This window comes from Dipodomys ordii, unplaced genomic scaffold (genome assembly GCF_000151885.1).
Source record: "Dipodomys ordii isolate 6190 unplaced genomic scaffold, Dord_2.0 Scaffold4, whole genome shotgun sequence".
Taxonomy (NCBI): Eukaryota; Metazoa; Chordata; class Mammalia; order Rodentia; family Heteromyidae; genus Dipodomys; species Dipodomys ordii.
The window spans coordinates 30,189,295-30,215,548 of record NW_012267220.1 but is presented as its reverse complement, the minus strand read 5'-3'; the positions used below and the strand labels follow the sequence as shown (position 1 = coordinate 30,215,548).

The 26,254-nt window shown below is 36.8% G+C and overlaps 1 protein-coding gene across 2 annotated transcripts in view; it reads right to left on the bottom strand.

The window, feature by feature from the left end:
* Unc5d (unc-5 netrin receptor D) overlaps positions 1-26,254 on the bottom strand; it is a 558,420-nt gene that overhangs the window by 236,287 nt on the left and 295,879 nt on the right. For both annotated transcript variants that reach the window (XM_013024977.1, XM_013024984.1), the window contains exon 2: positions 418-636. In XM_013024977.1, coding sequence (XP_012880431.1) covers positions 418-636 — 219 coding nt within the window. The remainder of the gene's footprint in view (positions 1-417; positions 637-26,254) is intronic.

Sequence of the window (26,254 nt, the reverse complement as noted above, 5' to 3'; positions counted from 1 at the left end):
TGGGGAGAATAAAGTATACAAGAATACTATCTAGGAGGAAAGATTAAAGCAACTGGGATTTTCCTACTGAAAATCGTCTTTCATGGAAGATTTAATATTTGTCTCAAAATATTCAGAATTCAGAAAAAGAAACCAGTAACTGTCTGGCTTTAATTCCACTGAGAATATTAACTTCCATATAATTTGAAGTGCTTAAAATTAGAGAGAGCATGAAAGATATCTATGTACTGTGTTGGAGTAAGCTCCCAATAGAACTACAGGGTCATTTAAAGACAAGTCTGTATCTTGTATGTCTGGGACAAGGTACATATAACTTCATTCAAATAAGGTAATAGTAGGCACAAGCCTACCTTTCCCAGACACATAAGGAGCGAGTCAGAGAGCTGTGATCATGGCATTTGTTGCCCTGCCTCTTACCTGAACTCTCATCCAGGCTCTCCTCAGAAACGTGCTCATTCTGATGGACCCATTCACCATTGCACTTGAAGAAGATCTGCATGGCTGGCCTTGCTTTGCACCGGAGTGCGATAGGGTTGCTCTTGATGATATAGGCGTCATCTGGCTCTTCTATGAAATGAGGCAGTGTCCCCGGAGCTGATGGGATGGACTCAGGAAGAACTTCACCATTGTCAGTTCCTGCGAAATGAACGAGGGCATGAGATTAGAGCCCACATAGAAGATTCAAAAATCAGAATACATTGCTAAACCCCCATTAGCTCTGAGAATCTGAGCTGGAAAACTGCTTGTTATGCTAATGAAATGATTGTTAAATCTGCAAAGAGAAATTATCTTCTAGAAGCTGAACTAGCATAATATGGTACCTCCAGGTGGACATGCCTTCGGCTTGTGGGACAAATGAAAGTAATGAGTATGACACTCCCTCAGACTTCTGTTTGAATCCTAGTATCTGTGGGGCTGAGTTCATGGAGAGAACAGATGTGGTTTTCTGACAGATGTGTGAGAATGATAGTCGAAGCTACTCAGTCACAGATTGTCCCCAAAGTTGCAAATCATGTTTGTTGTTTGTTTTTCACCTAGAAAACTTGAGACCAGCATTTTACTTTTGATAACTCATCATGTTCAAAAGGAAGGAGAGTTCATTCCACTTGCCTCAGCCCATGCACTGGTCTCCGCACTTTTTCATGGTCTGTTATAAATCATACTACCAAGACTAAAATCAGCTCTGAGAAGGCAGTTTGTAGCAGTACTAACACCTGCTCAAAGGGAAGAAGCTGACAAAATTCTTCTCTAATCTCAGGAAACTGAGGAACCATTTCAAAAAGAGGAAAGCCAGCACAAAGACTTTACTTCTCTGCCTTATATTTAGTAAACACTCAGGTCCCAGGAAATTAGCACAATATGAAGGACAAAGAGGTATGAATGCTGAGTGTATTGAAAATGCCCAGGAAGGGAAGGATCTTGTGAATTCCAAAGGCTAGTCCCCTGAAAAATTAAAGAAAGCAAAGACTTACTGGGAGGATACAGAGCTTTAGCACAAAGCTAAGGAAAGGAAATTAGTAAACCACCCATCAGATTCTACTCCCAGCAGGTAGCCTGGGGTAGAAACTGGGGGAAGGCAAGGCCTGGCTTTACGTGGCTGTCTAAAAGCCATCATTTTGAGCACAACTGCTTATTACTATTCAAGCTCAAGTCAACAACCCAAGTCATCAAGCAACATTAAAGATAAACAAAATTCACTTATAGTAGAAGTAATGCTCTGTTTTAAAAACCTTTAAGAGGAATTCTCAAATATTAACAAAGAAAAAATGGTAGAGAGGAGGAGCAGACTATAGCAAGTACTATGTGCAAGGAAGAAAATAAAAAACACTAAGTTATAAAAATGACTCCTTCCCACCAGCAACATACAAGCAAGATTTGTCACTGCAATGTATTAAATATAACAGTATCTTGATTATCTTAAACAATTTTTCCTCTGTCAAGTACATCAATTTAAGAAAAAACCACACCCAATATAACAAAGCGTTTAAGGCACTATAGACTTTGCAATGTATTTGTAATGGAAAAGTTAACTCATATGTAAGCAATTCCAAATATCAATTAAATATTTAAGAAGTACCAACTTAACACAAAGTAAGTTTTGTAAAAAAGACCATTTCTTTCATGAAATCACAATCATTTAGAAAATAAAATGTGTGAAAATATTTTCAGGATAGACTCTGTGAGGGGTGTGTGTGTGTGTGTGTGTGTGGTGTATTTGTGTGTACATCTAATGTATTAAATCATATCCAGAATGGACTTTACAAAATATGTCCTATATTAATTTATTTTACTGACTGCTCATACCAAACTCCATCTTCAATGAAGGCTTTTGTAAATCCATGCATTAGAGGAAATGACAAAGGTATTAAAAGATTTTATATGCCATCAAATGCTCACTCTTCCACCAGAGGCTTGAGCTCTGTCCAAAGCAATTCATTGTTGTCTAAAAGGGTCACTGGATATCGGAAATGCACAGAATTCCCAAACCTGAGTCAGTGTGGCCTGAGGGAGCAGGCAGAGACACATTTTAACTCATGCATTTTTTACTGAAGTGATAAAATGTGTGAACATGTCTAAGGTAACTATGAAGTGGGAGAGGCTGGAGAAGTGGCTACAAGTGCGAAGTCAATAGTGAGACCCTTACCTATTATAAAACACTAAAAATAAATAAATAAAGGCAAGTGATTATGCAATAAATGTAGTTTTAACTGTCTTGCTTGCAAAACCTAGGGAGATCTAAAGGCAATTAAATTTTCTTCCTGTCATTTTATAAATGTCCTTTAGATAAAAAGACCAGTGCAGCAGGCAGGAGACACACAGACCAAGTGAATGGAGCTGAGCAGTCTGAATATAAGAAGGAGGCTGTCCAAGGGTCTCCCTTAAGAACTGATCTCATTGTAAAGTTGAAATTTCCCCTACTGTACAACTAATGTATGCCAATAAAAATAAAGAATTGATCACACAATAGACCATTATGGAATCAGCTTAAGCGTCCATTAACTGATGAATGGATAGAGAAAATACAATACAAATACACAGTGGAATATTATTCAGCAACAGGATAGAAAATATGTCAATGTAAAAAGGGATAATTTTATTTTGTCCTTTCCTATTTGGATGCCCATTTTTCTTTTATTCTTATGTTAATGTTCTTGCTAGAAATTCCAGTACATATTGGAGAGAATGGACATCCTTGTCAAATGGCAAAAGTCAATACCTAACTTAAAAATTAAGAAAAGTGAATGAAGGAATGAGTATGGAGTGGTGGGTAAGAATGCTAAAAGGGGTGGCATTGATCAATACTCCTTGTCTTCATAAACTGCCTTATTGAGTGGCAATTCCTTTGTACAACTAAAGATAATATTTTTTTAAAAAAGAGAATGAAGTCTTATCTTCTACATGAAAATGAATAGATGGACATTATCATGGTAAGAAAAATAAGCCAGACTCAAAAAGGCACCTTCTCTATAATAAAAAAAAAATAGACATGACATGAAAGCAGATAGGGCATAATTTGGTAAGATAAAGAGGACCAGTGTAAAAGTGTGGAACAGGAAAGAGTAAAAGTAATGAATATGATTAAAGAAAATTACAAACCCATTATTTTGTGCCATACACATTAATCTAAAAAATCAATCGAAATGCTCGTGAGAGAGAAATAAAAGTAAAATACAATGTTTTATTATTTTTTCCACTTACTTTTAATTGTTATTAAAAAGGTGATGTACAGAGGGGTTACAGTTTGAACAATGTCACTCTTTCCCTTGCTCTCTCCCAGTTTTTCTCTCCCATTCCCACCCACAAATTGTATAGTTCTTTTTCAACCCAGTGTCTAGCAAGCACCATTGATGCATTTATTCACCCTTTGTCCCACCATTCCTTTGTCCATTGCTTACCCACCCAAAGACAGATAAACAATCAAGCAAGACAAAAGGAAAAGAAAACAAAAACAGCAACAAAATAAAAAAAAACCTTGCTTTCACTTCCTGGAGTTCATGTTGATAAATATGATTTTATAGGTCAGATGCCTTTGTGTTCCTTTTCTATGACTACCCTCGTTTGGTGTCATTGTGTGTGAATACCTAGAGACTTGTATAATTTATCATGTCCCAGTGTATTTTTGAACTATCCAGTGTGTTTACTGCTAGGTTTATAGGCACAGTCTAGCTGCCACAAATGTGGGAAACCATGCAACCAAATGGTTTATTGGAGTGGCACTGGGAAGGTGAATCTGCAGGTACATATTTGTGCGTGTATGAGCATGTATCTTCATCATTTCAACAAATAAATGAAGGAAATGGAAATAGATTATGCGTTACTTCCCCTTGCTTTGGCTTTGTGAAGTGAAGTGTTGGTAGTGATGTGTGATGCTGCCATCCTCTTATGTTCTTCCCATGGCCAGCTCCGCATGGTATCAGGTTCTGGTCCTGGGCGAGCTTAACGCTACCCTGGCAGCTTTCCATCTCATAGACAGAAGACTGGATGCTCCCACAGGCTGCCCCTGCAGGCGGGGGGGGGGGGGAGGGGGGAGGGAGGGAGGAAGCCCTTCTATCCCCATAGGACCAGGACACTTTTGCCTCTCACCCCTCAGTTTGGAGCCCAATTCCTTAGAACCCAATTCTTAGGACATTCTTCAAAAAAAATGGGAAAGAAGGAAACAGAAAATAGAGCAAGAGGAAAGGGGAACTATTTTAGAAGCTGACAGATATAGTTGGGAAGGGCATGTTTGGGAGGTCACTTAACAAATAGTTTTGTGGAAGTCTGCATGAATGCTTCTTCTGGTAAAAGGTAAATTTACCTGCAATCTCAATACATTTCCCACCACTACATATTTTAGAGAGTTCTTTAAATTAGATTTTTAAAATTGTTTTTAAGTAATTGTACAAAGTGGTTACCATTCAACATATCAGAGAAAAGATCTGGTGTGGTAAATGCAGGTGACACATGCCAGCTAAGTATCTTCTTTCACATCACTATTCTGGCAGAGGCAGGAAAAAAAATCACAGGACTCAGCTGACATTCTGGAAGGCTGATGTGGTAAAGTGGCATTGCTATACCAGTGAGTCATAAACAGCTTTGGCAAACATTCTTACTTTCATATGAAAATGTAGTTAACATGATTGCTTTATACTTTGCTTTTTCCCCTTATGGGGAAAATCAGGAGGGAACACAGAAAGAAGATGAACTCAAAGGTCACATTCAGACAGGGAACAGCAATAAGCAGATGATGCAACCCCAAGTGGACAAGAAACATCTTACAGGTTCCTTTTCCTTCTTTGTTTTTCATTCCTTCTGTTCTCTCATCTTTCAGTTTTTCAATTCTCCAATGCATTTAAACAGAGAAGTATATTGAGCAAAGTCACCAGGCATTGGTGATTTATGCTGGTAATTTTAGCTAATCAAGAGGCTGATATCTGAGAGGAGCATGGTTCCAAGCCAGCCTGGGCAGGAAAGTTCATGAGGCTCTTATCTCATATAAACTACCAAATTGCCAGAAGTGGAGCTTTGGCTCAAGTGATAGAGTACTAGCCTTTGGAAAAAAAAAAAAAAAAAAAAAAAGCTCAGGGATGTTGTTTAGGCTCTGAGTTAGAACCCTAGGACTGGAACAACAACAAAAAAGGAAGTATTTTTAGATGATAACATCTTAGCTGCAACCCTAGTGCCTGTTATTTGCAATCGAGGTGTCTTGGTTCTCTATATCTTGTGTTGTGTTCTGTATGGAGCTGGTTTAGTTCCCTTTCTCTTGCTTCTTGAGCTTTCCCTAGCAGCTTCAGAGGTGTAATTGTGCTGTGGGATGCTTACAAAGAGACAATGGGCCAACAATGAGGTTCCCCTTACTCTACTAGAAAGGAAATTTGTGGCTGATTTGTCATATATTTCCCCATGCACGTTTTGGGAGTGATGACAAACAGCCTAGTTCTACTCTGCCTTTGGGGAATGGAATCAAGGAGCCTGCAAAGAAATAGACAAATGGGCATAGGAGGGCTAGAACGTCTGGTGAGAAAAGGGTTCTTTATGCGTATGAGAAAGCTCAGGAAAGGTTCCTTTAAGCTCACTTCCTTTAAGCAGGTTTTTGAAGCCCCAGGATTGTGCTGTATGGGCTCAATTGCTCCACTCTCAAAGGCAGGTCAAGAAAGCCACTCTGCTGCAAAGCTGTGCTGTGCATAAGGCCAGTTGTCTTTCCCTAACTGTTTTATTGCTCACTGGACAAAGAATAGTTTGGTAGAAGTGTATACTTGTCCTGTTCCCCAAGCTTCTGTGAACATGTTAAAAGGAGTGAGATTGATCAAGATGCACTACAGCCATAAACTGCTCTGTTAAATTGCAACTCCTTTGCACAATAACTTAAAGATAATAAAAAATTTAAAACTAAGACCTGAACACAAGAAAAAAAAACGTGAAGATTACCTCCTTACTTATAGCTAGCAATGGTAAGATTTTTGTTGTGTCAGAAAACATTCCTATTGACATAGTTGTACCTTCTTTCAAATAAATAAATAAGTCTGAGCTTTCACATGCAAAAAAAGAAAAAAAAACAAAATGCTTAAATAGGCTTACAGGTTGACCCATTGTAACAATGAGATACAAGACACTATGTTGAAAAACTTTACAATTAAGAGTGGAGGGGATAGGGTAGAGTGTAGTTGTAGAGGTGGGAGGGAAGAGGTGGTAGGGGAAAAGCAAAGGAGGGGGTAACAATGTTTGATAGGAAATGTACTCATTACCTTGCTCATGTAACTGTAGCCCCTCTGTACAGTATTTTTACAATAAAAAACGTATTTAAAAGAACAAAAAAATTATAAAAAGTAAAAAAAAATTCCTATGCCATTAGCAGTTAACAAAAGCTAGGAAATTTTGCAACTATGTTAGCAGGAAGGAAAAAAAAGAGCTGCCATTTACTAAGTTAATTACATATATGGTAATAAGCCTTCCACATGCAATAAATCAATTACACTTCATGAAAGTCCTTTGACCACATGGATCATACGTGTATCCAAATATCCCATTTTGCATTTTGGGTAAATGTTTAGATTCTTTCCTCTATCCAAGGCCATACAGTTGTAAATGGGAACTCAGAAGTGAAACACAAGAATCTGGCTCAACCAGCTCACAATGCCACTGCAGTTTCTGATGATTGAAACCTTGGAAGTCTGACACTGCCATTTGGCAGCTCATATAACCAAGAGGGGATGATACAAAAGAACACATTTTCTGTATGGCATCTCACCATTTCCATTCAGTTTTCCTGACAGTTAAGACTGTGATGGTTGGGAATAACTGCCAAAAACACAGCCCAGAGAAGGTCTTGTAAAAACAAAAACTTTTGGGAGATCAGTGTACTCCTCCCACTATATTCAGCTTAAGAGGCATACTTTTCAGCATTAGAAATAAATAATTCAGAGGCTGAGGTTGTAATTCAGTTCCACAGCCCTTGTCTATCACAGCACAGAAAAAAACGTCGAAAAATAATTTTCCTTTGAGAATAAAATAATGAAAAGAAGCTGCAGTCAACAGGCTCATGCCTGTACTCTTATCTACTCAGGATCCTGAGATCTGAGGATCACAGTTCAAAGCCTGACTGGGTGAAAAAGTCCATGGAACTCTCTAATTAACCAGCAAAAAACTGGAAGTGGATCTGTGGCTTGTGATAGAGAGCCAACTTTGCACACAGAAGCTGAGGTGTAGCATCCAGCCCTTAAATTCAAGCTCCAGGACCAACCTAAAGAAAAAAAAATCACTGTATCTTTTGGAAACAAAGTTTTCCTTGTAAGCAGGAATATTTAGCAACCAATGGTCCCAACTAAACCATAGACATAAAACAAAAGACAGTTTCAGCAAGAAAAAAGGAACTCGCATTTTACTAGTTCATCCACATTACTACTAGTATTTGACTATTTGATTTGTTAATTTAGTAATGGGACAGGCACATTGTGAGCCAGGGTAGTCCCAAACTGGGATTTATAAAACACTGGACTATCAACCATGATATTAAGTAAGTTTAAGAAATGATTGTTGGAAGTGGCGATGTAGCTCAAGTGGTAGAGCTGAGGGACAGCACTCAGGCCCAGATTTCAAGCCCCACAACCAACAAAAAAAAAGAAATGATTGTTACATCTCTTTACAGAAAGAGCATGATTTCCAAATATATATATATATATATATATTTCATATTTTTTATTCCCAAAGTGTGATTTTCTTTTCTTTGTTTGTATTTGTTTTTCCATTCCTGGGCTTGAACTTAAGACCTCTCACTTAACAATTCCAGTATTCTTTTTGCTATTACTGTTTCTTGAAATGGAATCTCATTTTGTTGCCCAGCTCCTAATCCTTTTAGCTCTATCTCCTGAGTAGTAGCTGCGATTCAAGATCTGTGCTACAAAGTTTGGCTTGTCTTTGATACTGCAGTCTCATTGACCCTCTGCCCAAGTTGACCTCAAAATAATTCCTCTTGTCTCCACCAACCGAGGAGCTAGAGTAAAGGGAACATGCTGCCACATCTGATGATACACTTGTACTACCACTACACTGGCATTTGTTTTAAAATGTAGTATTATAGGCAAACACTCTCTAATGAAGAATGAGAATCTTAGATCAAATCACCTAAGCAAGTCTGGGTTTACCTTATATGAGTCACTTAGCTTCGAGGTTCTATTTTTCTCATGTATAAAAATACTAAAATCTACCAGCATTTTATGATGGTAAAATGAAATAATATATGGAAGAAAAGATAGCAAATGACTAAATGTCACAGAAAAAGTGCATGGTATCATTACCACCTTTGCTATAGATAACAGCACGAAAAAGAAGAATACCTATGATTTGAATTCCCAAACTTATTACAATAATACTAAAATGTCAATGTTATGATTCAGAGCCCTAACGGTATGATCTGTTGGCCATAACATTTTGCTACTATTTCCTATGCACATGTATGTTAATAGAATTGTTTTAGACCCCAAAACTCTGAAAACACACTGGGAAGCATTTATCCTGTAAGCCTGTAGTGAATGGTCACAGAACACACCAAGAGGCACAGATGACTTAAAAAGCGGAGTGATGATGAGTGCCAAGTACCAGTGGCTCACACTATAAATCTACCTAAGCAGGAGGTTGAGATCTGAGGATCGTGTTTCAAAGCCAGTCTGTGCAGAAAAGTCCGAGAGACTCTATCTCTAACATAAAACTACTCAAAAAAAGCTGGAAGTGGTGCTGTGATTCAAATGGTAGAGAGCTAAAATTGAGCACAAAGAAGCTCAGGGACAACTCCCGGTCCCAGAGTTCAAGCCCTAAGCCTGGCAAACAAAAAAAGAAAAAAATGTATAGCAAGTAGAGTGATGGAGCACAGTACATTTCCTGTAAACTGGGTTAAAAAACTATTGGTTGTCCTGGCCAAGTAGTATTTAAACATAAGAGATTTCACAATATCACAGACCATTTTCCCTGCAATACTAAAATGAAGTAAGGCACCTTAGAGATGGCTCTTTACTTCTATGAATGGTTTGTGAGCATTTTAGTACATGAAAATATACAAGTCAGCCTTGAGAAACCACACCAGGGAAACCAAGATACATAATCTACAAGACAACACACTAGCTCTGGATTCTCTGCTGTTGTTTATGTAAATGTGACTTGTCTCCATATGGTTGCTTAATTAGATAGGGGATGCACTGCACCCTTTTAATGCAGAACAGAAGCCAGACCTTCTCATACCCAATATTTAATGCAATTTATGCAACAGACTCCCTTGGCCCCAATAAAACATTTTTTTAATTTTTAGTTTTAAACTCAGAAACTCTGCTGCCTTGTTCCCAACCTCTAATAAAAATGGAAATGTTTTATACCACTGAATTTGCATAGTTCCTTTCACCTGTGCTGATCCTATATATTGTCAGCCTAAGCTATTATTTCATTGAACAGGTTTTAAACTCTGCAGAATGAAAGGTGATAAGCAATGTTTACAACATTCAGAGAAAGTAGGAAGCACTATTATTTGTTCCTGAAACAAAGAACTTCAAATTTCAGTAGAGTTTTACAAAAGCATATCCATCATTTCCCAAATTATCACAATTTACCTTAATATTTTGAATGACGCATATTTTGAACTGGCATCTATACATGCCTAGTAAGATTAGATGTTTTTTTCTCAGCTCCAGGGATCATGACTAAGATAGTAATTTTGCACAAGGACTTCAGTAGAAACAGAGACAAATAAGTATAGAAAAATGACAAGAATATTAATGGTATTTGGAAGTTGTAAAACCTATGAATCAGTGATAAAGTAAATAAATGTCTCCTTAGGAAAAATATGGAAAAGTTACATTAAACGATTTGTAACTATTATTATTTCTAATGTAAAAATGTGTGATATTTTGTCAAGTATAGATGATTGAATTTATAAATAGTTTAATTTTCCCACATAAATGGATACGCTTATATTTAACTTGTACCACTGCCTCATAGTCATGTTCATATGAAAACACAGGGATTTTGGAAAGATTTTGCTTTCAAAATGTTGTTGATTTTCATTTGTAACTGACAGTTTTCAAGAGTTAGGCCATTCATAGTTATGGAAAAATAGTTGTTTTGTTTTAATGCAAAGCTGAATAACAGAAAACCAAACAATCAAACTTCATTCTCGCATGTTTTGTTCTGGCAAAATTACCTTTCAGGAAGAGCTTTCTGTTTTTTGCACACTAATATAGCAAGGACTTTTAATATTTATATGAAAAAAAGAGAAACAGAAGAATGCTAAAGTATATTGGAATAGACAGTAAAATCTTCACAACTCAGATTCTGACCTTTTTCCACATACCTGAAAACTTAAATACAGCCTGGAGTGACCAGAATCAGGCTTACTAGAATTTATCATATGGGATGTGGTCACAGAGTGAACAGTGTGATTAGACATGGAGCTATGATAACGATTAGGCCCAAACTTAGCAGGAGATAAAGAGTGGGTGGCACCTATGGTAACATCTGTAGCTCAGAGGCCCTCAAAGTTTATGGGACTTGTCCTAGATTTTTAAGGTGGAGACCCAGGTGTAATGCTCTCCCTGACTTCTCCAATAGTAATGTCCCCACCACCAATGCTACTTTTGTTTTTGGTATGATATTTGATATTACATTGACAACAACTAAAACTCAACAAATTTACCAGAGAAAAATACTATAAGATCCCTTTTAGGATAAACCTTGCCATTTGCAGTTTAGTAAAATCAAGTGAATCTAATTGTATCTAAAAGTATACTCTTTATCATTTTATAATACATATTCTATTGACAATTATGACCTCATATGAGGCACTAACTTGAAACACAAAAAGTACAATTATGTATTTTAAAAAAAAAACTACAGTGTTGTGTGGGTGATGCTTACTGTAATCATAGCCCTCAAAAGTGTTGAATATACTATGTATGCCTTCTTGGGCTACATAATGAGACTAAAAAATGAACCAGGGCTTGGAAAGTGGCTCAGTGGTAGAGCACTTGCCTTGCATGCATGAGGCCCTGGATTCGATTCCTCAGCACCATATAAGAAAAAAGAAAAAAGCTGGAAGTGGCGCTGTGGCTCAAGTGGTAGAACGCTAGCCTTGAGCTGAAGAGCTGAGGGACAGCGCCCAGGTTCAGAGTTCAGGCCCCATGACCGGACCCCCCTACCCCCCAAAAAAGAAAGAAAGAACCAAAGCTGAGTGCATCACACCTGTAATTCTAGCTACTTGTAATACTGAGAACTAGAGGACTGTAATTTGAAACCAGCAGAGTGAGACTCCCTCATCATTCCATAGATGGGCACAGTGGCACAAGCCTGTCATTTCAAGCTACATGAGATGACATACAGAGAATCCTGTTCCCAGACCAGTCCTGAAAGAAAAACCTATGAGATTGTGTCTCATCCGAGGGAAGCTGGATGAGGTAGCATATACCTGTAATCCTATCAACTACAGAAGCCTAAAGCAGATGAAATAATAGCTGTTTGGTCAGGAAGTAAACCATAATTTAAGAATAACTGGTGTAAAACTGTGGAGGCATGGCTCAGTGGTCAGTGCCAGTCTACTAACCATGAGTTACTCAGTTCAAACCCATACAAATAAAACAAAAAACAAATTATACTCTACCCACCCTCCAAATCATTATACGTTATACCCTTCCATACATATAGCTACAAAGACATAAAAATCTTAATAGCTCTATGGATCTATGTATACCTATTTACTATTTTCCTTCATGTAGTTTGTGGGGCCCATGTATTTGTTACAGATTCTCATATTATCATGTTGTTACTATCTTCTCATAAAGTTAATTTTGAACTAAAGTATGATGGTGTCTGTCAACATTGACCCAGCTTATTCTTGACTATTTACTGTTATATCAAAATTCTGGTTTTATATTGACATAATAATTCTCCACCACCCTTCTAAACCTTAATTACAGAACATCAGTCGCGTTCTGTCTTTGGAACTTCAAATCTGTACATCACATTTTCTCTGAAGGTCATTTGAGTGACGATCTTGCTGAGTCTTCAGGCCTGTGTTTGGCCTATGTTTCTAAATTAATGAATGGCTATAGCATGCACTAAAGTTTGCCAAGGCAGAAGGGGTTTATCATCTATTTCCCCCATCTCACCTTTACATTTGACTCATCACGAAGACCTAATGATTCTTTCTTCTCGGTGTCTCTCAAGCTCAGCAACAACTCTTCCTTTTTTTACCACATCTGTCCTTTTACCACACCGCCATTATTACGGAAGCTGGTCCTAAATGTCTTCTCTCATTTTTCTTGCTTGCTTTCCTCCAATCCATCCTGCGCACTGCAAGGAAACCTAAGCTTTCCAAAATCAATGTCAAGCATGTCTTGTTGCCGGCACCGGTGCTTGTAGCTCACACTTGTAATCCTAGCTACTCAGTGGACTAAGGTCTGAGGATCAATGTTTGAAGCCATCCTAGGCAGGAAAGTCTGCAAAACTCTTATCTCTAATTAACTATCAAAAACCAAAAACAAACAATAAAATCTCCATAAAACCAAAACCAAGACAAACCAAAACACAAAACAACAACAACAACAAAAAGTATATGGAGCTGTGCCTCAAGAGATAGATCACTAGCCTTGAGCACAAAAAGTTCAGGGACAGCACCTAAACCCTGAATTCAATCTCCAGGGCCAGCACAAAAGAAGAGAAGAAGAGGAGGAGGAAGAGAAGCAGATGGAGGAGGAGGAGGAGGAAGGAAATAATGAAGGAAAAAGGAAAAAAGAGGAGGAAAATAAGAAACTGAATGAAGAAGGAAGAAGAGAAGGAGGAGGAGGACGAGGAGGAGGAGGAGGAGGAGAAAGAGGAGGAGGAGGAGGAGGAAGGAGAAACAGAATTCTGCTTTTTCAAAATGCTTCCATTCTTTCAATACAATCCCTGTACCACCCCTACTTTCCTACTTTCCCTACTACAACTAACAAGGCTTTTCACAATCATTTCCCCACTAAGACCTTCATGCCTAATAATATCTTAGCTCCAGATCTAATGACATAATCAGAAATGACAGAGACTGTCCATATTTTAGGTTTCTGAGCATTCCTCACTTGCAACCTGCACACAAGCTTTCCCTTCCGCCCATCATATTAATTGCCCCCCCTTTCCTTATAGTCATGCCCATCTTTTCAGTTCAATTTAGGTGATACATCTTATATAAACACTTGAACTTCAAAACTGCCTGCCTGGGTAGACTCTGCTTTGTAACTCTTTCATAATATTCCGGGCTACAATTTAATTATTTATGTGTATCAATGCACCTTGTTCTAGAGTGTAGGTTCAAGAAAGCAAGGGATGTGAGAGTCTTATTCATTATTTACATCCCCAGTGGCTAAAGGGCTCCGAGACTCAACACAAGTTTGTTGAGTAAAATTTCAAAAGAGCAAATAAATAAATAAATGCAATAGGATGAAACTTTGTGACCATTGTCTTTATAGTAAACTGTACTGAGATAAGAGAAAGCTACTCAACTTACTTTCAAAAGGACTATGCAAATTCACAAATACACTAGTATGGTAAAAATTTCCTAATTTTCCTCTTCCTCACTTATTCTAACATAATCGTTTTTGGAATATGTGTCGATTAAAGTGTATAAGGAATATTAAGAGAGTCATTGGTGGCTTACAATTGGTAATGGTAGCTACTCAAGAGGCTGAGATCTAGAGGATAATGTTTTGAAGTTATCCTGGACAAAAAATGCCCACGAAACCTTATCTTTAAACTAACCAGAACAAAAGGCAGGCTGGGGCATGTCTCGTGTAGTAAAGCAGCCATGACATAAGCAACCACTATGAGGTTCAAAATCCATTAATTAAAAAAAAAACACAACTAATTGCTTAATAGACATTTTTGACTGCTAATAACATTAAATATTATAACATGTGTATCAACTAATTCATTTACTTCAGATTTATTAATGCATTTTTTATTATTGAAATGTTACATTTTATAGAGTTTTAAGGGCAATGCAGGCATATAAATTATAAGTAAAACACCACTCATGTATGAATTCCATTGCTGTAGCATGAAGCTTAAATAATACCCATTAGACTTTGCTTTCCATTACCTTGCACTCCATTCATTAATTGATTCATTCATTACATTTTAAAAAGGAACTCTGGTTTACAGTGATCAAGATATAATTTGCATATTCTAAATGCAAACCTATTTTGTCCAGAGTTTGGTCTAGGCAAAAGAAGTTTTCATAGAGAAGGATTTTCATTTTTTAACAAGAAAGTCAATATTTTACATGGACAATTCCAACAAAAAAGCAATAAAAGCCCCAGGATTGTTCTCACATTTCTTAATGAGATGATCTTCCCTGTACAACAAAGTAACGTTCTGTAAATCACGAGACGGTGATATGAGGATGAAGTTTTTATACTCCTATGAAATCCTTTAATTCTGCTGATATTTTTCCTAATACACCGATTTAGCTGAGCTTGCTGGGATGTGGTATGATTGACATATACCACATGGAACTACTGTCTAGTAATGGAAGCTGTGTTCAGATTTATTTGATGGTTATCTGATTGGGATATGGAACTTGGACAGCAAAAGGGGCTTAATTTCTTCATCTTCCTTAGAGAAGATGCTAGACTTGTGAGAAGCAGATTTATACCATTTGGTCATCACAACATCTTTTACCAACATGCAGCTTGGTACAAGGGGAAAAATACAGCTTTGGGGTTAGAGGTATATTCATCTAGCCTATTTTCCTCACCACTATCTGATTTTAGGTAAGATATCTAATCAAACATAACCCCTATGTATCCTTCAAGAGAGATAAAGAGGGTAATATATTCAAGTAGACACACATAAGTGAGCTAGGATAAGGTATGATCTGCAAAAGGAATTATTCTTAAAGTATCATTAAAGATTAAGAGATGAGTGAATACTGAAGGATGAAATACCCAAGTAGAGTTTTTGTTTGTTTGTTTGTGAAGTAGAAATTGTTAGAATCCAGCCTATTCAGCTGTGTTCCAGCTGTGTTACATTTTCATCTGTAAGTTCCTTACAAGGAAATATGTGCTCTAAGAGCTCAAACTGGATGACCATTCTTGAGGATTCAGATGTTCTTGAAGAATGAAGGCTATTTGCCTTTGCTTTAATGTGTTCACTACAGAGTTTCATGCACATTATTTGAAGACCTGAAGTTGTACCTCAAGAATTTGGCATTTGACTTACAGCACATTAAAACAAAAAGCAACAACAAGTTGAAAACGCCTGCTACATACTTGAGCTGAGCAGTTTAGTATTACCTAATCAGCTTAATTGCATTGAGGTGAAGCCTGATATGCATACTGTCAGCAAGAAGAATGAGAGGAAAAGAGCACTCTAATAGAGTAAGTTTAATTGCATTATGTGATTTAATTATTTAGCTATCTCAGCATCCTACCTCCATGTGCAAATGAATATGATGCAGACAACCATGAGCATGTTGCTAGGGCATTACAATTTGCTATTAATCATCAATAGGTTGATAGCTTGCAGGTATCTGTGGCTCATAGCAAGTACTTAATTTTGTTGGTATCCAGGGTCTTGGTCAGATGATTGGTAAGGACCTGTATTACCACTGAACAGGTCTGGAAATTAAAGAAACAACCATCACTAGTTGGCACTTTGGGTGAAGATATTAAACCATCAATCAAATGGGCCAATGTGCCCCTTGGGGAATGAAACATTTGCCAAGATATAGAGGTGCCTCTGGAACAGATAGGGGGTAAGTCCAGAGAGCCAGAATTTTCTTGTTAGATTAAGTGGGAAGAGGAAGGGAAAGAAAAGAATAGATATTGATGACATTATACCATTATTTTCTTCTCCTGCAGCTCAATTTATTTTGAGGACCCAAACATATATTAAACCAAATTTGAGCTCTCCTCATCAAATAGTTTATCTGATCATTTCAAATGGGAAATTAGCTCAACAATGAGACTGCAAAATCCCAAGAAGGACATATTTTTTGTTATTTTTACTTTAAAAAATGAGGCTGAAAACTTTATAGGTACAGTTTTTCATAAATATGTAAAAAAATTCATGCCACATTGTTTTGCTGTGTTTTAAATGGAATTTTCTATTCATTTGTTTTTCCTTTTAAAACATTTTTATTCTCTTTAAGTACATGTACAAAGAGTTGCCATTCAACAAAGCCATTTATGAATACAGTGTGTCTTAATCAATGTCACTCCTTTCAACATTCTCACCCACCCTTTCCAAACCCTTCCATCATTTTCTTAATTATTTTTGGCTATGTATTGAATTTTATTATTATTATTGTTGTTGTTGAACTTAGAAACACCAGCAACCTGTTGTCTATCAGAGGAAGCCAAAGAGAATTCATATTTAACTTCATATTTAGGAGTAGGTTTTACCCCTAAATGTTAACATTATAACAACAAATTTACAAGTAAGTATCCTTGGTACTTATATATATAGACAACACAATGTTAAGACATAAGAACCAAGGGTTGCCAGATGCTGGTGGTTCAATCCTGTAATCTTAGCCACTCAGGAGAATGAAATCTGAGCATCATGGTTCAAAGCCAGCCTGGGAAAACCATGAGATTCTTATCACCAACTAGGCACCAAAAAAGCCAGAAGTGAAGCTATGTCTTAAGTGAAAGAACACTAGCTTTAGACAAAGAAGCTTAGGGAAAGCATCCTAGGCCTGGGTTCAAGCCCCAGGACCACACACACACACACACACACAGACACACACACACACACACACAAAGACAAGGCTTACACTGAGTTTACAGTTACAGGTAGAAATGTTATTATCAGAATAAGCAGAATAAGTGGACAAGAACATGGTGCTTATTGGAAAAGTTGCTGGGTATATGCTATCAGTTAAACCCTGTAACATAGTTTCAAAAATATAATACTGAAAAGGAAAACTGAGGCTTAGAGGCTTTCCAGTGGATAGATATTTATATCATGGCAAGTTACAATAACATATTGAGTGCTGTGAACAGAATATGTGTGTCTCCACCCTCTCCAAACTTTCCCTCTCAAATATTCAACTCTGCTCATCCATCCAGCCATGTAATGGAAGCCTAATGTCAAATAATAAGATGTTAGAATCTGTGAAGGTGATTAAGTCATGAGGATATGAATCTAATGAATGAGACCAGTATCCTCATATGAAGAGACAAAAGAGTTTCCTGTCTGTCTCTGCTTTCCATATGAGGAAGTCAGCCCTTAACAAACACCAAATCATCTGAAATCCGGCCATGTGGACTCCCCTAATTTCAGAATTTTCAATAACATATTTCAATTATTTAACTTGTGATATCTACAGAATTTTCACTAGAGCAGAACTGAGTATAAAATAGTGTTCATTTTTGGAAGGATCTCTGGAGTTCAATAATCACCATCACCTACAAGAGGGTCAAGTCAGAAAACTCCCTTATATTCATCTTCTGTACATGCCACTTGAAAGGAGGGAATAGCTCTGGAAGTGCATAGGGAAAAGGAGTAAGAAAAGGTCTTACCAGGATCAGTTTGGAATACAGATAAAATGTACCCAAGGATCTTGCTTGCAAATTTTACTATTTAGTACAATGCTGTGCAGCAATAAGTATTTATGTTTTTTAAAAGTTCTATTTTTCTAGGAAACAGTCAGAAGTCACTATAAAATAAGTGAAAGCAGAAAAGGAGAAAGTTTTGGCCCAGTCCAAATATAAATAATCCTAGAAGCTTTCATTCCCCAAAAGGAATGGGGATAAAGGCACTGTACCTAGGACACAGGAAACACCAAAGGGTATCAGAAGACCAGATATGCCAATATATAACATCACTGAGATACACTGGCATGCACAGGGCAGATTTTAAACATTTAAATAGTCAAGGGAAATCAATATATATGAGATTAAACATTGAACTGTCTTGGTTAATCCTTTTTCCTCTCCAGGAAGATAGTACAAGGATTTTCTTCATATAGGAAACGATAATCCTTTGTCTCTCCATAATTAATGTTCACAGAAAGAATTCTGTAGAGATTAAACTGTCAATATTACACAAAACACAAAATATCTCACTCAATTTCCACTTTATGAAGGTAGCTCCACCCCTATTAATCCCATATAAAAATAATTATAATAACTATACAAAGACTGTGGCAAAAGAGTCTAGCAATAAGAGAAATCTACTTGGCTCCCCAGGTACTGAGTGCACCTGAGCCAGTGTTTGCATTAGGAGCCAACTAGATTGATGAGGTGGGATTGTGCCTTATTACAACTCCAGCATCCAAGGACTCAAGGAGCCACTTTCTGAAGAATGTGATGCTTTCCCTGTGACTGCAGAAACACTACCAACCTCCAAGATAAATGTGGACCTTGTGTTTGGTTGAAGGCCTGGGTCTGTCGAAATGCAGATTACTAGTTTTCTCTTTGAGGGTAGAAAATACCAGACTTCAGTTAGATGAATTATACATCAAAGCAATGTTCTCAATTGACAACAGACTTAAAGGAAAAACTACTTGAACAGATTTGAGCTTTCTTGCCTTGTTCCAGGGAACTACACTTCTGCTGGGCCACTGTCACACTGCAGAGATTCACAGAAGCATGTAATGCTTAATGAGCCAAATAGGAGTATAATTATGCCAGTTATATTTGGGAAATCCACAAAATAACAGACCACATTTGCAGACTCTTTATGAACACTCCAGGGCAGGGAGAGGGGAAACACACACACACACACACACACACACACACACACACACACACACACACACACAGGATATCCTTTTTAAGTAGCTGAGCTGGATTTCACTATAACTAAATACCTTTGAAGTAAGACACTGCTTTTCTGCCTAATTAAAAAAAAGTTGAGGAATTGAATACATTTATTCTCAATTTCAGTGGCTCCAAAAGAAATTTCAAGGTGCTTTGAAATTCCAACTATGTTTTATCCATGTGACCCCATAATCAGATCTGTCAATTTTTAACAATTATCTACTTATACCACAGTATCTTCCTGTAGCTTCTTAATTAGGGCTGTGATTTAATGTTTCAGGTAATCTAATTCCCCCAAACCACTGGAATTTTGAGTAAACATAGGTCTTAAATACAAAATCCTTAAATAAATACTTAAATAGGTCTATTAACTATAATTTATTACATGAAGTTGATATAGGAAATACAGTCATCTTGAGCTTGTTTATATTGTACAAATTTTTATAGCTAAGATACATGTCAATACTTTGTTGTGTATTGAGATATATTTCTTATAAGAAAAACAAAAAAAATCATTACTACAATCCTTTGTTTTGGAGTACTTTATACTAATACTAGCAGCAACTGCAGAGGTCAACCAATTTAAGCAAAGTGCCCAGCAAGTGTAGACTCCATGAACTTGTCTATGTTTACTCAAGTAGTTAATTATAGAGTTGAAGTTAGAGGATTAAGAACATATTTCCTAATAGGATTCTTTCAACCATATACAGTAACACTAAGATTCAAGTGCAGAAAAGAAGAAAAAATCTGACATTTAAACTCAAAGTTGCCTTAAACTATTTCTTTCATTCCAGATGAAATTTCACCTTTACATTAACAGATATTTTACAGGGTAAAAACATCTGACGGTCACTTTTGGAGCTGATTTGAGATGACAAACTCAGTGTAGTTCCTTTCCCAAGCTCTTGGTGTTCTGTGAGGGGGTTGCCACTGATCAAAGTGTAAGAGAAACATCTGTCTTCAAGGATTTAGATTTGGCTCCATGTGAGAACTCATCAAAGAAGAGGTTGAGCTAGGACCATATTAGTCTCTCTGTTAGTCACTCCATGCATAATCATGTAATTCATGATTACGGAATTTATCTCCCACATGTTCTTGAATCAAAACACTATTCATTTTATATATTTATTTACGTATTTGCAGTCTTATAGATTGAACCCAAGGCCTTGCACTTATAGAAGTTGTCTATGGCATTTAGCAATGGGAGGGATTCGCAGGTATTCCATGAAGGAGAGAGGACGAATGGGGTGAGGATCTCAAGTGTCTGTGGGAAAGCATGATATCATAACATCCAGGACTTTTAGGTGTGCACACAGACACAAACACTGTTTCTCAGAGGTCTTAGCTTAACATGGGAGGGAAACACACAGAGCCTGATAGCTGATCACTATAGTAAATTTCAAATATTGTGATTAAGAATGACTTGTAACTAAATGGCTCATGCCTTTAAACCTAGCTACTCAAAAGGCTGAGATCTAAGGATCCTTGTTTGAAGGTAGGCCATTGGAAAGCCCAAGACTATGATTATCTCTACTAAACTACCATAAAAAGCTTTTTATGGAAGTAGAGCTGAGGCTTCAGTAGAGTGTTAGCTGAGCAAAAGAAGCTCAGAAAGTATCCAGGCCCTGAGTTCAACCTCCAGGAACTGTCAAAAAAAAAGTTATGGAGAGTTTGTTCATTAAGATGCTGAATGGTGCTGAGACCCCATAGAAAAGTTGTTTAAAATACCATGGAGCTTGTACAATTTTAAAAAGTAGGCACATACAAACAGAAAAGAAGTCAACAGGGACACTTCAGAGGGTACAATCTTGTATCACAGGGGCAAACTATCTTTTAAGGTTCAAATAGGGTTCCAAGGAATTCATAACAAACCAACCATTTATATGGATAGAAATCATAGTGTTAAAGATCCACTAGGGAGTTGCTGAGGGCAGAAGCCGGGAGGACTGAGCATTTCCTCAGCTCTACCATTAATTCAATTCTGCAATTATCACTTACTTGATGCCATTTCTGCCATTCATCTGGCACACCAAGCAGTCGGAGAACATGGTCATTTCTATGATTTCCTAAACATACAAAATAAAAATCTTCTGACTGATTGTGCAAATCTTTGTTGAATAGTAGATTTAATTTAGCATCCCCAGAGCTACCAGGCTTATGCAGCATCAGATGAACATAATTTGTCCACTCCACCAGGCAGCTCTGTGATTTTTCTCTCACCTCATACCCTTGCCTAGTTCTCCTCTGTTCACTGTCAAAGAGAGAAAGCAATGCTTTCTTTTAAAAAATAAAACTGCATCCTCACCACGTTCTAATACAAGAACATTCATATTGGTAGCGCCAGAGACTCCTCAACTGGTAAAGCAATGGGCCTATCTCTTTTTGGTAACACCTTTTGTCTCTACTCATCAGTCTTTCTTTTTCTTTTATTGTCAGGGTGATGTACAGAAGGGTTACAGTTACATAAAAGGTAAAATTTGTTACTCCTTCCTTCATTTTTCTCCCATTTTCTCTCTCCCCTAACCGCTCCTCTCACTGAGTTGTACAGGTCGTTTCCAACATATTGTCTTGTGAATATTGCTGTTACAGTGGCTCCTCCACTGTCCCTTGTCTCACTATTTTGTTGTTCCCCTTCCTTTCCCTAGTTCAGATAAACATATATACAATACCCAGGGTACCAGAATCAAATACAGTGACACCAGGAGATATACCATAGGGAGAAGAACATACAAAAGAAACAAGAAATAACAACATATTAAAAAGAATAACAACAAAGAAAAAATTCTTGTGTCCATGTTTTAGAGTTCATTTTACCTAGCATCATCTTATATAGTCATATGTATGTAGATATTGAGCTATTCTGATCAAAAACTGCTAAGATTATCCTGGATGTATACTATTTATTGCAAATAAAGGAAACCATGTTTCTTTGGGTCTAGCTAAAATAGAATGTTCTATCTCATCCCAAAGGTAGATTAGACTGCTAAAATATCAGGTAAAAATAGGACTTTTAGTTATAAGCACTGATTAAAACAATTTGAGTATTGTGAATAACAGATATGAAAAAAATAATAAAATGAACATAGTATAAAAACCAAGAAACAAAGATGTTCCCTCCACCACACTTTTGTTATGCTCTCTAAAATTCTCTTTTCTCTCAATCTAAGTGATTGTGGCTACAATTTTAATTTTACACCAGATGTTCTTTTTCCAATATTTACAGCATCCTTCCTTAATGTTCATGTTTTTACCATGCATAAGAAAACATTAGTGAGTTGATCGTTTATGAACTTCATCACTGCTGTAGCCAAATACATGCTTTCTCTTGTGTGTCTTTTTAAAGGTCTGATACATAATTCAGCTGCCTCAAAATCTACCAATTTAAAGCTTTCAATTCAATTGTCTTAATATAGCTACAGAATTATAACTGTGCAGTTATCAAAACAATCTAAATTTAGAACATTTAGTTACCCCACAACAAAAAATCTTAAATCCATTATCAGTCATTTCCTCAACCTCCTGGAAACCCTACTTTGTCTCTAAGACTTTGAATCTTCTGGGCCTTTCATAATCATGGAATCATGAAAAATGTGATCATTTGTAACTGACTATTTTTTTGCTTAGCGGAATAGTTTCAGGTTTCACACTATAACTTCTCTTAGTGCTTTATTTGCATTTGTTGTTGTTATTTTTGTTTTGGCTTGGTTTTGGTGGTACTAGGGTTTGTATCCAAGGGCTTCTGCTTAATAGAAAGGTGCTCTACCTGAGCCAAGTTTCCAGACTCTTTTAATTCTGGTTGGTTTTTAGATGGGGTCTTGCTTCCTGTATTGATTTGTCTTGCACTATGATCATTCTATCCACCACAGATGAGACAGCAGGCATATAGTGTCATGTCCAGCTGTGAATATTCATAAACAAGTGTATTTTATGAATACACTGTTTCATTTTTCTTGGGTATATGACTTAGAAGTGGAATTGGTGGTCATGTGGATAGATCTATGCTTAAATTTGAGGAACACTCAAATTATTGCCCAAAGTGGCTGTACCATTTTATACCACCAGTTATGTTCGTGGGCTCTAATATTCTTGCTAACACTTATTATCTGTTTTGTTTTGTTTTGTTTTGCAGAGCTGAGGACTGAATTCAAGGCCTTGCACTTGCTAGACAAGTGCTGTTCTACTGAGCTAAATCCCCAACCCTGGTCTTTTAAAAAAAATACAGTTATTCTAACGAATGTAAATGGATTAAGGTTTTGATTTTTATTTCCCCAATGTCTAGTAGTGACCAATATGCTTATTGGTCATATGTAATATTGATGGCTTTTCTACCTTCAACATTTCTTTGAAAATTCATCCTGACCCCATACATATGGTTGGTCTTCATGGATTTGCATTGGAAAATTCCAGTGTATGAACATGTCATGACTTACTTATTCATTCTGTCACTAGATTTAAGGCTATTCACTTGAAAAAATACACCAAATTTCAGAATGATATTTTCTGTGGAAATCCATAGAAGGGACATGGAAGAAAAACATGGAAAGTGACATGGAAAAAAAACAACAGCCTTTGAAGTTATCAATACTGCTGATATCCATTCGTAAAGATAAATCAAGCCAAAATACAAAACAGCTGTACTTAATATTTAAGTAAGAATTAATAACATTAAGGTAAAACACTGTTGTACAAATATTTGAGTTTTCTATATTAAAAAATGCCATAATCTCTAACTAATCCATTAATGGGAATTTTTATTCCTCCCCTAAAATTTTTTATGTTGAAATTCGAATCTTCAAGTGGATGGTATTATTAAAAAGACCCACTGGAATTTCCCCTTTGTGAAATTCTGAAAATTGCACTCATGCTGCAACTATTCTGTAATCGTAGATGCCCTAGGTCCCAAGGTCAAAATCCAGGAAATCTCTTTTTGCTACAGAATAGTACAGACCTTTACAGCAACAAGAAAATGATACCGGCCTACCTATTGGTCCATTTCCAATCTCACTTTGATCACCTGTAAAGCCAAACAAACCACTGACAAAATACCTACTTTCAATTGTCCCCATGCTGCTATTGCTTTGCTTCAGAACTTTCATCATACCAGCAGGAAGAATTGATTTCCACTCTTTTCTACCCATATAATTGATTCCCAAAATCATGGAACAAGTTCACACAAGCTTATAGAGTCCCTTGGATTGCACTGAAGACTCCAAGAAGACCAAAATTCACGGGTGCTCAATCTTTCTTATAAAATTTTAAAGTATTGGCAAGAAACTACATACATTCTATGCATATTCTATATCATTTCTGTTTTTTAACGAATTCAATATAAAATGCTATGTAATTAGATCCATTTATATTATTTAAGGAATAATGACAAATAGAAAAAGTATACATATTTAATCAAGATACAATTTTAAAAAATATATTTGTTCTGCACCTTGTTGATTCTGTGGGTTAGAGACCATAGAGGTGGAAGGCTAACTATAAACCTTTCATCTTCCTTGGGTTAAGAAGTAAAAGAGAAAGATGTATTTTTTGAATATTCATTGGTATACTTGGTTTTATAAAGAAGGGGTGAAAAAGGAAAATATCAGAAAGGATACTTACAACTACCAAACACATAGAACAGGCAAAATTTTAAATCAATGCTTTCAAACTTGTATATCAAAATAATCCTATCAACACAGAAGAGTGAAGGCAGACTTGTAGAGTACAAGCAGGAGAACAAGAGGAACATCACAAGTTAGACACTTATTGGCTTTTGTCTCTTTTTTTCCTGGTAAATTGTCAGTGTTGCTTTTTGGCAAAATTAATGCTCTGGTAAAATGGATAAGATGTGGCATATTCTACCCTGTATTCTTCATAGATTGTGCATTTCTTCTTATCCAGTAGTGTGAAGATTTGCCTGGAAAATGTAAGAATATGAAGGTATCTACTTGTTCTATTCTAGAATAGAGAGGGAGCCCAGACCTGAGCCTAAAGGATGGAAGTCATAGCAGGCGCATTTGGGAGTGGCAGAGAAGAGCTAGGAGGGATGTTGAAGGACTTGCTGTCAGTGTTTCCTCTATATTTTCTGGCTGGTTTCAATGTAAATGAAGCCTGAATTCCATCTGTTAATAATGTAGCAAGATTATGATCAACTCTTTGACTCCTAGCAAATTACTGATGGCTTCAACCATCATGACTATGGCATGACTATGATATCACTAACCCAGCCAGTCATAGCATGAACTGTGGAAAACATGCAATACTCATTGCCAATGAGAACAACCTTTCAGGATCAAAGTAGGTAATAAGGTGAAGCAAGGCCAATATTTCCACACTAACAATACATGTTTTCCATGATAGATGTTAGTTTTGTTCTGGGTGTGTATATAACTGATGGACTAAAGACAAGTAAAATTAAAAATTGCATAGACAATGCCTATGAAGACACCCAGGCTCATAAAACATGACACTAATTCTAATTCTTGGTGTATGTTTTCTTCCCATCTCCCAACCCCCCCCCACCAGCGCCAAAGTTGTAAAGTTCGTTTTTCGACATAACGTCTTGTACATCCCATTGTTGCAATGGGTCTTTTCAGAGATTAAAATCTGAGTTAGAAGAAATGCAAATTTGATGGATAAGTAAGGAGAAAAATGACATGAATAAAAATGGGAAATATGTCATCACAAGGAATATGCAGGAGAGAATATTTGCCCTGCTTTTTGAAGAATATGAGGTAGTGAAAATTAGATAGAAAAGTCAAGTGCATGTTTCAGTATGCAGGGATGTTAATACCCACACAGGAGTTTAGCACTTTCTCTGGTCCAGTAGACAGGTCCTGATATGATAGTATGACGAAAACTCTGCCTCAGGAAATTTCTTCTCACAGCAGCAGAATTATTATCAATTATGATTCTCATAGACTATTCAAAGATACAAGGGAAAAACATTTTGTATTTATTCTGACAGTTTAAAAGGTTGCTGCCATTATGCATGGATTTTTGAAATCTTC